Source organism: Odontesthes bonariensis, chromosome 20, assembly GCF_027942865.1.
Source record: "Odontesthes bonariensis isolate fOdoBon6 chromosome 20, fOdoBon6.hap1, whole genome shotgun sequence".
In the NCBI taxonomy this organism is placed as follows: domain Eukaryota; kingdom Metazoa; phylum Chordata; class Actinopteri; order Atheriniformes; family Atherinopsidae; genus Odontesthes; species Odontesthes bonariensis.
This window is the reverse complement of record NC_134525.1, coordinates 2,144,810-2,158,843: the sequence shown is the minus strand read 5'-3', so window position 1 is coordinate 2,158,843 and position 14,034 is coordinate 2,144,810. Positions and strand designations below refer to the sequence as shown.

At 40.9% G+C, this 14,034-nt stretch overlaps 1 protein-coding gene across 5 annotated transcripts in view; it reads left to right on the top strand.

The window, feature by feature from the left end:
* Nucleotides 1-14,034, top strand: part of LOC142370092 (sodium channel protein type 3 subunit alpha-like) — a 316,646-nt gene that overhangs the window by 81,521 nt on the left and 221,091 nt on the right. For all 5 annotated transcript variants that reach the window (XM_075452519.1, XM_075452518.1, XM_075452520.1 and 2 more), the window contains exons 5-6: nucleotides 7,552-7,641; nucleotides 9,531-9,659. In XM_075452519.1, coding sequence (XP_075308634.1) covers nucleotides 7,552-7,641; nucleotides 9,531-9,659 — 219 coding nt within the window. The remainder of the gene's footprint in view (nucleotides 1-7,551; nucleotides 7,642-9,530; nucleotides 9,660-14,034) is intronic.

Sequence of the window (14,034 nt, the reverse complement as noted above, 5' to 3'; positions counted from 1 at the left end):
ATTTCTTTCTTTCTTTATTTCATTTTTTTAAATGATTTTATTGCCTTCTTGTGTAGCTGTGAAACACTTTGAATTGCCTTGTGTATGAATTGTGCTCTATAAATAAAACTGCCTTGCCTGCCTAATTCCACACCAGGCAGTTCTTCTCTTTGTGTTCGTCAGAGAGCGAAAGCCGTGCAGAAACAAAACTAAATTATCTAAATTGATGCACAATTCTCCCCCGTTTAATAACCTGCAGGAGATAGTGTTAATGCGGCTGAATCATTAAGGTGTTAAAAAAAAAAAAAAAAGGAGCTTTATTTTAAGGGAATTAATTAAAACAAAACAAACCGGCAGCAGCTGACATTTATCACGCATCTCAGATTACAGGCCCACGCGCTGTTAGTCGGCACACATTTTACCAACACACCAACGCTGTATAACGGCTGCCTGGCTGCGTCAGACGGGCAGAAACCTCCACAGCTGGATGCTCTCCAGGTACAGCAGTGATATACAGTTATCATGTCAGCTGACCGCCACGTGTGAGTCAGACGGCTCGGTTAAAGAGCCAGAAAACGTGACTTTTGATTTGGAATTTGGTTGGAAAGCCTCATCATTGAGATGCATCAGTAGTTACAAACATTACAGAACCATAAAAAACATAAAAAATCATAAAAAGCTCGACGCTGACACTCCGGTCCAATAACTCATTAAGTCTGCAAAACAATTGTTTCAAGAAATGAAAATAAAGTAAACAAGAAAACATAAATTAATCAGAAAGGATCAAATATAAAGAACAATTAAAGTTAACACATTTAGAAATGAACTGAACTAAATGAAAATGCCTTTTAGATCTAGTTTAAAGCCGGTTAAGTGACTCTTAAACTGATAAAATCCACCCGTTTCATCCCCTGAATGGAAGAATATTTGTGACTTTTAAAGTTTTCTGTGGCAGCAAACTGTAAAAAGTGCTGCTTTGTGACTCAGTTTGATCAAATTAACTCGGACTTCAGAACAAAATCCAAACTTTCATTGAACATAAATGCTTGTTTTGTCCCCCTTAAATCCTGGAGCATTTCTTTAGAGCATCCGTCAAAATGTTGGATTATGAATTATGAACTTAACTGGTTCATTTTTGGAACTGTGAATTTAGTTCAAAATGTTGGATTATGAACTAGTTCATTTTTGGAACTGTGAATTTAGTTCAAAATGTTGGATTATAAACTAGTTCATATTTTGGAACTATGAATTTAGTTCAAAATGTTGGATTATGAACTGAATTAGTTCATTTTTGGAACTGTGAATTTAGTTCAAAATGTTGGATTATGAATTATGAACTGAACTAGTTCATTTTTGGAACTGTGAATTTAGTTCAAAATGTTGGATTATTAACTATGAACTGAACTAGTTCATTTTTTGAACTGTGAATTTAGTTCAAAATGTTGGATTATGAACTATGAACTGAACTAGTTCATTTTTGGAACTGTGAATTTAGTTCAAAATGTTGGATTATGAACTATGAACTGAACTAGTTCATTTTTGGAACTGTGAATTTAGTTCAAAATGTTGGATTATGAACTATGAACTGAACTAGTTCAACTAATCCAAACTTTCCGTCAATTTAAACTAAATTATTGAACATAGAGGCTTGTTTTATCCCTTTAAATCCTGGAGCATTTCTTTAGAGCATCCTCAGTTCCCAAAACATAAAGAAGTGTCATTAAAAGGAAGCTGATGGAACATGGTGGGAAACTTCTGACTGTAAATGTGTTCCAATGAGTCCAGATGTGCTTTTAAAGCTAAAGGCTCCAGCTGTGGAGGTCTGGCTCTGTCCTCGGCCGCCTGCCGGCTCCACGCCGGCGTCCACCTTGGACTCCAGACGACGGGCCCACATGTCAGATATTACTTCACACCCAAACCCCTCCACCCCCCCTTATCCACACCTCACACTCGTCTATTTTTACCGCGGGAGGCGGCTGCTGGTGTTGAGAGATGTCGAGCCGGTGGACACGCTGCTGTTGTCACGGGGATAAGTGGGTGAAGAGGTCGCGAGGCGAGGTGTGGCGCTGCTCGTGTGCGTGGGGCGTGCGCGCTCGTCTGAGCCGACCGTGTGCTACGGCGGGAAGAAACGGGAGTTTTAGTTTGTGCTTCTGGAGTGTTTGTGTGGGATCAAGTGTGTTCTGGATTCCTGCCCGACCACAGTGGCGCCACTATGACAAGCTGTGGCGTGACACTCGCTCACACTCGCTCTGACGTTATGATGCGAGCGTTGGGTTTTATCTCTCAGCTCTCAAAATGAAAACACACACTCCTGAAGGAGCACACTGTGTTCGGCCACATCGCTCACAGAGTTCTGCTCTCAGGACGCTTTGGCGTCCCACGTGAGACGCCGTCCAGCTTCTTTAGGAGCTGCGAATTTAGTTCAAAATGTTGGATTATGAACTAGTTCATTTTTGGAACTGCAAATTTAGTTCAAAATGTTGGATTATGAACTAGTTCATTCTTGGAACTGCAAATTTAGTTCAAAATGTTGGATTATGAACTAGTTCATTCTTGGAACTGCAAATTTAGTTCAAAATGTTGGATTATGAACTAGTTCATTTTTGGAGCTGTGAATTTAGGTCAAAATGTTGGATTATGAATTATGAACTGAACTAGTTCATTTTTGGAACTGTGAACTTAGTTCAAAATGTTGGATTATGAGCTAGTTCATTTTTGGAACTGTGAACTTAGTTCAAAATGTTAGATTATGAATTATGAACTGAACTAGTTTATTTTTGGAACCGTGAATTTAGTTCAAAATGTTGGATTATGAACTAGTTCATTTTTGCAACTGTGAATTTAGTTCAAAATGTTGGATTATGAATTAGTTCATCTTTGGAGCTGCGAACTTCGTTCAAAATGTTGGATTATGAACTAGTTCAATTTTGGAACTGCAAATTTAGTCCAAAATGTTGGATTATGAACTAGTGCATTTTTGGAACTGTGAACTTAGTTCAAAATGTTAGATTATGAATTATGAACTGAACTAGTTCATTTTTGGAACCGTGAATATAGTTAAAAATGTTGGATTATGAACTAGTTCATTTTCGGAAACTGTGAATTTAGTTGAAAATGTTGGATTATGAATTATGAACTGAACTAGTTCATTTTTGCAACCGTGAATTTAGTTCAAAATGTTGGATTATTAACTAGTTCATTTTTGGAACTGTGAATTTAGTTCAAAATGTTGGATTATGAATTATGAACTGAACTAGTTCATTTTTGGAACTGTGAACTTAATTCAAAATTTTGGATTATGAACTAGTTCTTTTTTGGAACTGTGAACTTAGTTCAAAATGTTAGATTATGAATTATGAACTGAACTAGTTTATTTTTGGAACCGTGAATTTAGTTCAAAATGTTGGATTATGAACTAGTTCATTTTTGCAACTGTGAATTTAGTTCAAAATGTTGGATTATGAATTATGAACTGAACTAGTTCATTTTTGCAACTGTGAATTTAGTTCAAAATGTTGGATTATGAATTATGAACTGAACTAGTTCATTTTTGGAACTGTGAACTTAGTTCAAAATGTTGGATTATGAGCTAGTTCATTTTTGGAACTGTGAACTTAGTTCAAAATGTTAGATTATGAATTATGAACTGAACTAGTTTATTTTTGGAACCGTGAATTTAGTTCAAAATGTTGGATTATGAACTAGTTCATTTTTGCAACTGTGAATTTAGTTCAAAATGTTGGATTATGAATTATGAACTGAAGTAGTTCATTTTTGGAACCGTGAATTTAGTTCAAAATGTTGGATTATGAACTAGTTCATTTTTGGAACTGTGAATTTAGTTAAAAATGTTGGATTATGAATTATGAACTGATCTAGTTCATTTTTGGAACCGTGAATTTAGTTCAAAATGTTGGATTATGAACTAGTTCATTTTTGGAACTGTGAATTTAGTTCAAAATTTTGGACTATGAACTAGTTCATTTTTGGAACTATGAATTTAGTTCAAAATGTTGGATTATGAACTAGTTCATTTTTGGAACTGTGAACTTGGTTCAAAATTGCTCACAGAGTTCTGCTTTCAGGACGCTTTGGCGTCCCACGTGAGACGCCGTCCAGCTTCTTTAGGAGCTGCGAATTTAGTTCAAAATGTTGGATTATGAACTAGTTCATATTTGGAACTGCAAATTTAGTTCAAAATGTTGGATTATGAACTAGTTCATTTTTGGAGCTGCGAACTTCGTTCAAAATGTTGGATTATGAACTAGTTCAATTTTGGAACTCTGACTTTATTTCAAAATGTTTGATATCGAATTATGAACTGAACTAGTTCATTTTTGGAACTGCAAATTTAGTTCAAAATGTTGGATTATGAACTAGTTCATTTTTGGAACTGCAAATTTAGTCCAAAATGTTGGATTATGAACTAGTGCATTTTTGGAACTGTGAATTTAGTTCAAAATGTTGGATTATGAATTGTGAACTGAACTAGTTCATTTTTGGAGCTGCGAATTTAGTTCAAAATGTTGGATTATGAACTAGTTCATTTTTGGAACTGTGAACTTAGTTCAAAATGTTAGATTATGAATTATGAACTGAACTAGTTCATTTTTGGAACCGTGAATTTAATTCAAAATGTTGGATTATGAACTAGTTCAGTTTTGGAACTGTGAATTTAGTTCAAAATGTTGGATTATGAACTAGTTCATTTTTGGAACTGTGAATTTAGTTCAAAATGTTGGATTATGAATTATGAATTGAAATAGTTCATTTTTGGAACTGTGAACTTAGTTCAAAATGTTGGATTATGAACTAGTTCATTTTTGGAACTGTGAACTTGGTTCAAAATCGCTCACAGGGTTCTGCTCTCGAGGACACTTTAGCGCCCCACGTGAGACGCCGTCCTGCGGCGTTTTGATGGCGTTCACGCGGGAATGCACAAGCGCAGATTGGCCCCGTCGGGTCGTTCACCTCCCTGCTCACTTTCAAAACTTCCCGGCTTTGATTTGAGCGTTTGCAGGTAAACGTGGAAGGCGGAGGAAATTAAAAGACAGGCAGATCAGTACGAGGAAGATGGATCCCGCCGTGGATGTGGGAGGTGTAATGATATTACCGGTATGGTGGCCTGGGAGGTCCACAACAGCAGGGCTATCATTACAGGGTAATTAGCTTCTGGCTGTGTGGTGGCGGCGGCGGGGGGACGTGTGCGTTGTTTGTCAATCGGTAACTGTATTATCTCGCCGCCTGCCACCGCGCTCCGGCAGCATCATTACAGCCAGCACTCAATCAACAATTACCCTGCCGCTCAAACAAGTTTCAGCTGGAGTTTGGGCCGCTTTCACCTCTGCAGTATGTTCCTGCTTCCAAATTACAATAATTATGATTCATTTATAGCTGTGATTGACGGCTGAGCGAGGCCTCGCCGAGTCTCTCCCACCTCGTCTCTCCCACCTCGTCTCGTGCAGCGCGTCGAGCACGGCAGGCCAAGCTGATATTTAACCTGCGCCGCCGCCTGACAGTTTGGAAAGTTACCGCTCGCCGTTATGAGATGAAGGGGCCACGGTGCTGTTAATGGCATGTTAATTTGCTGTGCTGAAACTCACAAGCTGACCGACAGCTCAGGACACTTCGTCTTGATTCAGTTCAAGGTGTTTGAAACGCAGCACGTGTTGAATCTCCACAGAGCAGCAAAAAGTATTTTTTTTTTTTTTATTCCACATTTGAGCTGTTGTTCTTATCCACACTTATTAATTAGGGCTGGGCGAGTTAACTCGTTATTATCGCGTTAATTATTTAATTATTTAATTATTTAATGCCGATTAATATTTTATCTCACATTAACGCAGTTTTTATTTTATTTATTTTTTCCATTATTTTTGGGGGGCTTTAATGGAAAGTTCAGAGAGACAGGAAGCAGGGGGTAGAGAGAGGGGGAACAACATGCAGCACAGGGCCGTCCGATGCGGGACTATAGCCTCTGTACATGGGGCGGCTGCTAAGCCCACTACGCCACGGACCACCTGTTTTATTATTTATTTTATTATCGTAAAAGTCTGTTGCTCACAGGCTTTTATTTTGTAAAAGTCTGTCGCTCACAGGCTTTTATTTTGTAAAAGTCTGTTGCTCACAGGCTTTTATTTTTGTAAATGTCTGTTGCTCACAGGCTTTTATTATTGTAAAAGTCTGTTGCTCACAGGCTTTTATTTTGTAAAAGTCTGTCGCTCACAGGCTTTTATTTTGTAAAAGTCTGTTGCTCACAGGCTTTTATTATTGTAAAAGTCTGTCGCTCACAGGCTTTTATTTTGTAAAAGTCTGTTGCTCACAGGCTTTTATTATTGTAAAAGTCTGTCGCTCACAGGCTTTTATTCTGTAAAAGTCTGCTGCTCACAGGCTTTTATTTTGTAAAAGTCTGCTGCTGTCTGCTGTGGAACAGGAACAGAAAGTAATCGGCGGATCCACCAAACATGGAGAAGGGTACGGAACTTTTACTCGGCCATTTTCATGTTAAAGTTCTTCCAGATGGCGGAGTCGACAGAACCAAAGTCATCTGTAAACTCTGCCAAGTTGAATTGTCTTCTCAGCGTAGTAGTTCCAGTCTAAAATATCACTTAAAGGCAAAACACACAACTGATAGCAGCAAGTCATTCAAGGAAACAGACAGTGGAGCGAGGCTTCTACATAAAAACTACAGAAAGATGCTGATGTTAAAAGTGTGTTTGCACAACAAATGTTATGGCACTTTCATTCATATGGCAGCACATTTAAAATAAAACTAAATGCTAAAAGCTATACGCTACTTTTGGATTCATTTTTGGATTTTGCGTACAAATGCGATTAATCGTGATTAATCATGTGATTAATTAGATTAAACATTTTAATCGTTACCCAGCCCTATATATTGGCTGTGTTCGAAACAGCATACAGCATACTGCATACTACATACTAAATACTAATCGATCAGACAGTATGCAGAGCGTTTACCCACAATGCACTTTGCTCCTGCCCGAGCCGAAATCAGCCGGCCTGAAGCTGATTTCCCTTAAGCTCTAAACTCTGTAAACTTTAGCAACATTTGAAACATTTTCAGGTGAGAAAGTAGTCGTTTAGATCCCCAACGTGTTGAAAACCTGACAAAATACCGGCTGTTTACAATTTTGTTCCCACGAATTCGGCGCTACTAAAGCTAGCCGCAGTGAGCAACGCACTTCCGGTTATTTTCACAAAATAAAATACCCGTTGCCTTTTATCATAGGGAAAGCCATTACCATACAATTGGTGCTTTTGTTTTGAAAACAGGAAGTGAACCTACCCTCGTTGTAGCTAGCTTGAAACTGCCGTTTTGACAGGAAATGACGATCGGCGACGTCACGTTACGTTGCATCTTGGGTAGTTTGAGTATGAGTAGTAACCTCATGATGCATACACAACATTTCAGAGAATCTAGGATGCATCCGGGAAAAAAGTCAGTATGAGTAGTAGGAGTAGTAGGAGAAGTATGCGGTTTGGAACACAGCCATTGATATACCATCTGATGTAAACCTGATGTGAATCCTTCTTCCTTAACCGTGTCACGTTATTCAGTTTGTTCATCATGTGCACTATCCTGACCAACTGCTGCTTCATGGCCATGTCCGAGCCGGCGTACTGGGCCAAATACGTGGAGTAAGTACACCTGTGAACCTCTCTGTGCGTCTCTGTTTGTACCGTTAGGAGCTCCCAGAGAAGAACATTCGCTTGACTCAGCTGGACTGACGTGTTGACCACTTTCAGGCGTCGGAAGGGGAAATGTCAGGCTCAAAATGTCAAAACCAAATGAGAACTAGTGTGAAAAGTCTCCGTATCACAGGGAATCAGATTTAATCTGATGTTTGTTGAACGTTCCCAAAGCTTTCAGCGTCTCACCCTCAGAGTTTCAGGACCTGAGACTCACAGGAGTGAGTCTTCTTTTCGCCGCCTTCATCCTCACCGGAGGATGGTGACGTCCTTTAAACACTCCCAGTGGAAGCGTTATTATTCAGAGGCGACCTTTTTCGTGTAAATAGTGTTTTCAGAGGAGGCTTCTACCAGGAGGAGGGTGGAGGGGATTCACCTCCAGAGGCAGCGGTTAAGAAACATTTCTCAGAATGTAAACACGGGATTTTCTATGTTAGGAAAAAGGCAGTAAATCCCAATAAAGCGCCGGAACATTCGCTCAGACTGTCTGGCTGCTTGTTCTTTTCTAGTTTAAACGAGTGTTTATAGCTCTGTTAAACGCTGAAGCTTTTTAAAAGACCTCCTGTGGTGGTGAAGGGGGACATTAATAGACGGAGAAGTGTCGCAGCCTATTTGAGTTTCCAAACTATATTTTCTAACAAAGGCCGTGGGTGGTTTTGTTCTTGCACGCACTTCAGAGTTGATTGTTTAAAAAATATATGTAGTTTTCTTTCTGACAAAAATCATACGAACAAAACAATAACTAAAAATCTCTTTACAATTTGGATGAAAAATGGAAGTTAACTGAATCTGATTTAACAGGCTATAAAAGTGCGTGCAAGAACGAAACCACCTGTTGCCACCCACGGCCTTTGTTAGAAAAATATAGTTTGGAAACTCAAAAAGTCAAAAAATCATTTAACCGCCACCTCCCGTCTTCACACCGGACATTAGACAAACAAAAAGAGCCCTTCCAACAGGCCCCCTTTTTTCTAACTGCCCGAAGAAAACTAAATTGATTTAAATTTAAATTTACAAAACATAAATGGCCACAACAGATAAGTTAATGTGAACTCTTTCATCATCCTTCCTGAAGCTGAGCAGCAGAAACTAAGTTAACTCTGGAGTTAACTAAGTTAACTTGGCCGCCGGCTTCGAGCTGATGTCCTGGACCTGAGCTAACGTGACTGACCTGACTCGACTTGTTTCCAGAGATAAAATAAGTAATTGAAGGATGTTTCCTGAACATTTATCTCGTCTCTCTCTTCCAGAGATGGGGACTCGAGTCACTGTGACTTGGACTCAAGTCACTGTTTTGATGACTTGTGACTTGACTTGACAAAAAATAAAAGACTTGAGACTCGACTCGGACTTGGAAGTTACAGACTCGGGACTTGACTTGAGACACGATGACTTGGATGACTTGAGTGTTAAGCATCTAGCATAACTTCGAACTTTGTTCGTCATTTAAAGATCCATTCTGACCAGTAAGTGCTCGTCATATTAGCTAATATTATCCTGTTAGCCTAGCCGGTAGTTAGCTAACGTTAGCTTGATATGATACGGGGTGGACAGGTTGGACACATTGGCCAATGATGTTTACTGACAGTTACTTATATCTTTGTGTTTTCACTTTATTAAGATCAGATTCTGCAGGTAAAATTGCAATAATAAGGTGACTTGACTTTGACTTGACTTTACTTGCCCAAGAAAAAATGACTTGGGACTTGAAAGCTAAGACTTGAGACTTACTTGAAACTTGCACATGTGTGACTTGGTCCCATCTCTGCTCTCTTCCATCCCTCCATCGCATTACTTTAATCCCGGTATTCCCATCCTTTCCCTCTCCTCCCATCCAGGTACACCTTCACAGGAATCTACACATTCGAGTCCCTCATAAAGATCCTGGCGAGGGGCTTCTGTGTGGGCCCCTTCACCTTCCTGCGGGACCCCTGGAACTGGCTCGACTTCAGCGTCATTGTCATGGCGTGAGTCGCACACTCACTAACGCCCACATTAATGCAGCTCCTGTTAAAGAAACCACTGTTTGAAAGTAAATAACGAGTGTTCAGAGTCGTTTGGGCTTGTTGTCCTTTTGCAGGATGAGTTTAATGACCAGATGCCTTTCTGATGGTGAAATATAAGATCTTAAACATTTAAAGTGCACCGTGTGACAAAGATATGAGAAGTTATGATCTTTAGAGCTGCATTTTGTTCCTGAAATCGTTTTCAGGAGGCGTCACAACCTGTCTCTGAGTATTAGAGCAGGAAAATCCCTTTTATTGCACCTATCTTGCATCTGGTGTGCTCCAAAATGTCTCTTTTTCCCCAAACATTTGACTGATTGTGGTATGAAACCAGTGGCTGGTGGTGGAAGGGTGTTAAAAAGCAACAACGCTTAACAAATCAGGATCGTCTAGAGACCAAACTCCAGACTGATCAGTCGAGTTTGTTGCTAAAAGTGGGCGAATCTTGAGCAGTGGACCATGTGACAGCAGGACCATGTGATTAAAAAGGCCTGAATCTCAAACTGAGCTCAACACCGGCCTGGCCAGACTCGTCTTTGTCGGTCAAAGCCCACGAGGAGCTTTAACTAACCTAGAACCAGAGTGGCTGTGGGGACCTTTTCGGGCCCTGGATGACCGAAGCGCTGCGTCCGCATCCTTGGCACAAAGTTGAGCTTGTTTATGGGGCCTGTTGGACTCCAACCGGGCTGCTCTTTGTCACTCAGTGGGGTCACATGGCACTGAAAGGATTGGATTATTGGCTAAATTACAATAAGAATGAGTTTTTAAGTGCATGTAGACCTGATATAAAGATCCGACGTGTAGCCGAGGGTGTTCCTCAAGGCTCAATCCTGGGACCACTTTTTTAATTTTACATCTCAGCCGTCTCGATCTATACATCAAATTTAATTTATCTAATGATACGGTGATGTTCTGCGCTACATTGTGTGGTTTTAAACTTGTTCTGAGACAGAACTCATCATGTTCTCAGATGCAACACTCAGTGGGGTTACATGGCACTGAAAGGATCGGATTATTGGCTAAATTACAGTCAGACTGAGTTATTAAGTGTATGTAGACACCTTAATCTGACTAAGAATTGGATTGGATTCAGACCCCGAGATAACTGGGTTGAAAGTCACTCTAAACCTGCTTGTAGACGCTGAAGCACGTGGTGAATCAGACTTTGCGTTCTGCGCATGCTCCAGATGTTTTCCCGGGGTCGTGACCCGGAAGTCGAAGGAGACGATATTCCTGTTGTTGTCGCCGTCAGAAACAAACAAACAACGCGAGGATAATTTCCCAACTATAGCTATAATCGAATTAACGACGCAATTGGAAAGAAAGCGAAAGGAAAGAAAGCGACGCAAATGGAAAGAAAGTGAAAGGAAAGGAAAGAAAGTGAAAGGAAAGGAAAGAAAGCGCAGGGAAAGGAAAGAAAGCGAAGGGAAAGGAAAGAAAGCGCAGGGAAAGGAAAGAAAGCGAAGGGAAAGGAAAGAAAGCGCAGGGAAAGGAAAGAAAGCGCAGGGAAAGGAAAGAAAGCGAAGGGAAAGGAAAGAAAGCGACTCGAAAGGAAAGAAAGCGACGCAAATGGAGAAAAAGCGAAAGGAAAGAAAGCGAAAGGAAAGGAAAGAAAGCGACGCAAATGGAGAAAAAGCAAAAGGAAAGAAAGCGAAAGGAAAAGAAAGCGAAAGGAAAGGAAAGAAAGCGAAAGGAAAGTAAAGAAAAGAAAGCGACGCAAATGGAAAGAATGCAAAAGGAAAGAAAGCGAAAGGAAAGAAAGCGAAAGGAAAGAAAGCGAAAGGAGAAACAAACAACGCGATGGAGAATGCTCCGTTGGGCATCGAGTTTGTGCAACAAGCAGCTCATCACAGACCAAATGTAGAGGGACGTAGCTTCATCTGGCTCTGCGTTCTCCATCTTTCTCCAATGCCTGAGTTTGTTGTTGTTGGTGGTGGTGAAGAGGTCAACAGGAAGTGGCTCTATTAGCAACAGCTGGAATGGGTACAGCGCCACCTATCATACCGGGGTATGACACGCTTTGTGCCTCTGATCCCATTCATTCACCGCCAGATATCCAAGGAGAATTACCCTTGCTCAGCTCATTCTTATTGTAATTTAGCCAATAATCCGATCCTTTCAGTGCCATGTGACCCCACTGATTGATCCTGTTTGAACTTGGTGCCTCGTTATGGCGGCAGCCACTCGTAGATGGTTCCCCCAGGGGTCGCCTTCTTCAGGACTGGCTCTAGTTTTCGGTGATGAACAGGTGTCAGCTGACTCAAACCCAACAAAATGCAAAGCATTTTTTTTAAAGGCTTCACACAGCTGGTTTAAGATTTAAAGACATTTCACTGAACTGAGAGCTGCAGAGTGGCAGGTTTGACTCGACTCTGATGGGATTAACGCTGTGGAATTAAGAATAAAAGTGCATCTGTAACACTGTGCCTCTGACAGGACTGTATGCAGAAACGTTTTAAAAGTTTCTGCCCTCCACTTCTGTTTTTAAGCTTCTGCAAAGTAAGGAGAAACCGCCGCCACAGAAGTTTCCTCTCATTGTGCCGTCAGTCCAGAAAAAAGCCAGGCTGCAGCCTCAAACCACGTTTTAATAAGTCATCTTAATCTGTGTGACCCCGGTCAGCGATGAAAAGAAGTGCTGCTCAGCTACTGTGGAAAGTCCTGATGCTTCCACTCTGATTTCCACGCTTCCTCCAAAGTTATTTTAACAGAGGGAAATGAAGCTGTCAAATATCCGATGAGCCCTTAAAGTACTAAACCATCGCTGATGACCATGCAATAATTCATATTAAACATATTAAACTGCACGATAATCACCTGTTTTAGGTGTCACAACATGTAAAAGCTTTAAAATATTTCACATTGTTTAGAATCTGCCGCGTCAGCATTTTACGATGGTTAAATACGTAGTTTACAAAGTTAAACTGCAGAACCCATGTGACAGAAAGGGTATTTATGATATATTGGATATTCATTGTAACTCAGCTTAATGCTATTCAGCCAAAATAAAAGGAGAAAGAAGAAGAAAAGTGCATCAAAGCAAGCTTATCTAAGGACAATTAAATTCTCCAAGCCTCTTTTTTCCTGCCGTTTTGTTTCAGAAGGAAAAAGAGCCGGACCTGTCCACGTCTGTAATTGGCTGACCAAGAGAAACCCTTAGAAACCGGTTAGCGATCAGTCAGGGAGCAGCTCGGATCAACAGCTGACCCTGTAGCGTTAGCATCCAAGCTAGCGGTAGCTATCTTTAGCTAGCTCTATGGCTGTGTTCGAAACCGCATACTGCATACTTCCATACTTCCATACTGCATACTGATCGATCAGACAGTATGCAGAGCGTTTACCCACAATGCATTTCTCTCCTGCCCGAGTCGAAATCAGCCGGCCTCAAGGTTCTCTTAAGCTCTAAACTCTGTAAACTTTAGCAACATTTGAAACATTTTCAGGTGAGAAAGTAGTCGTTTAGATCCCCAACGTGTTGGAAATCTGACAAAATACCAGCTGTTTACAATTTTGTTCCAACGAATTCGGCGCTACTAAAGCTAGCCGCAGTGAGCAACGCACTTCCTGTTATTTTCACAAAATAAAATACCCGTTGCCTTTTATCATAGGGAAAGCCATTACCATACAATTGGTGCTTTTGTTTTGAAAACAGGAAGTGAACCTACCCTCGTTGTAGCTAGCTTGAAACTGCCGTTTTGACAGGAAATGACGATCGGCGACGTCACGTTACGTTGCATCTTGGGTAGTTTGAGTATGAGTAGTAACCCAACATTTCGGAGAATCTAGGGTATGTGGTTTCGAACACAGCCATAGTCACTGATGCTCCAGATGTGCCCAACACCTGGACTGTGAGCTCAGTACATAAGAGCCCTAAAGCTTCGCCCTGTGTGAAGATAACCTGACACAAAGCATCTGATCTTTTTTTAAACCTACAAAAAGGAATCCCACATGTTAGTCTTTTAACACGTCAGGTACAGCTCAAAGTACTTAATCTTAATCTTTCCATCCGTCCCGCTGTTACAGCTCGGTGTTGAGCTCTGATTTCCCCGCACTCACATGAACACAAACACACATTCGGTGTCCTTGAACTGAGGGCCGTCTTGCCGTCGGGTGGATCTTAAGTTGGACAGGAGCACATAAGTCACCTCCTCACACACATCAAGGATGAGCAACGTTTTAAGCGATGATGTGGTCACACACTCACATTTTCTGTCCATCGTCCACAAATGGACACTCGTCTTTTTCATCTACACTCAGAGACACCCCCCCGCCCCTGACACATCACCCCTGTGGGGGCGGCGCTTTATTAAAACCAGAGTGATGGCTGCTGAATACACGC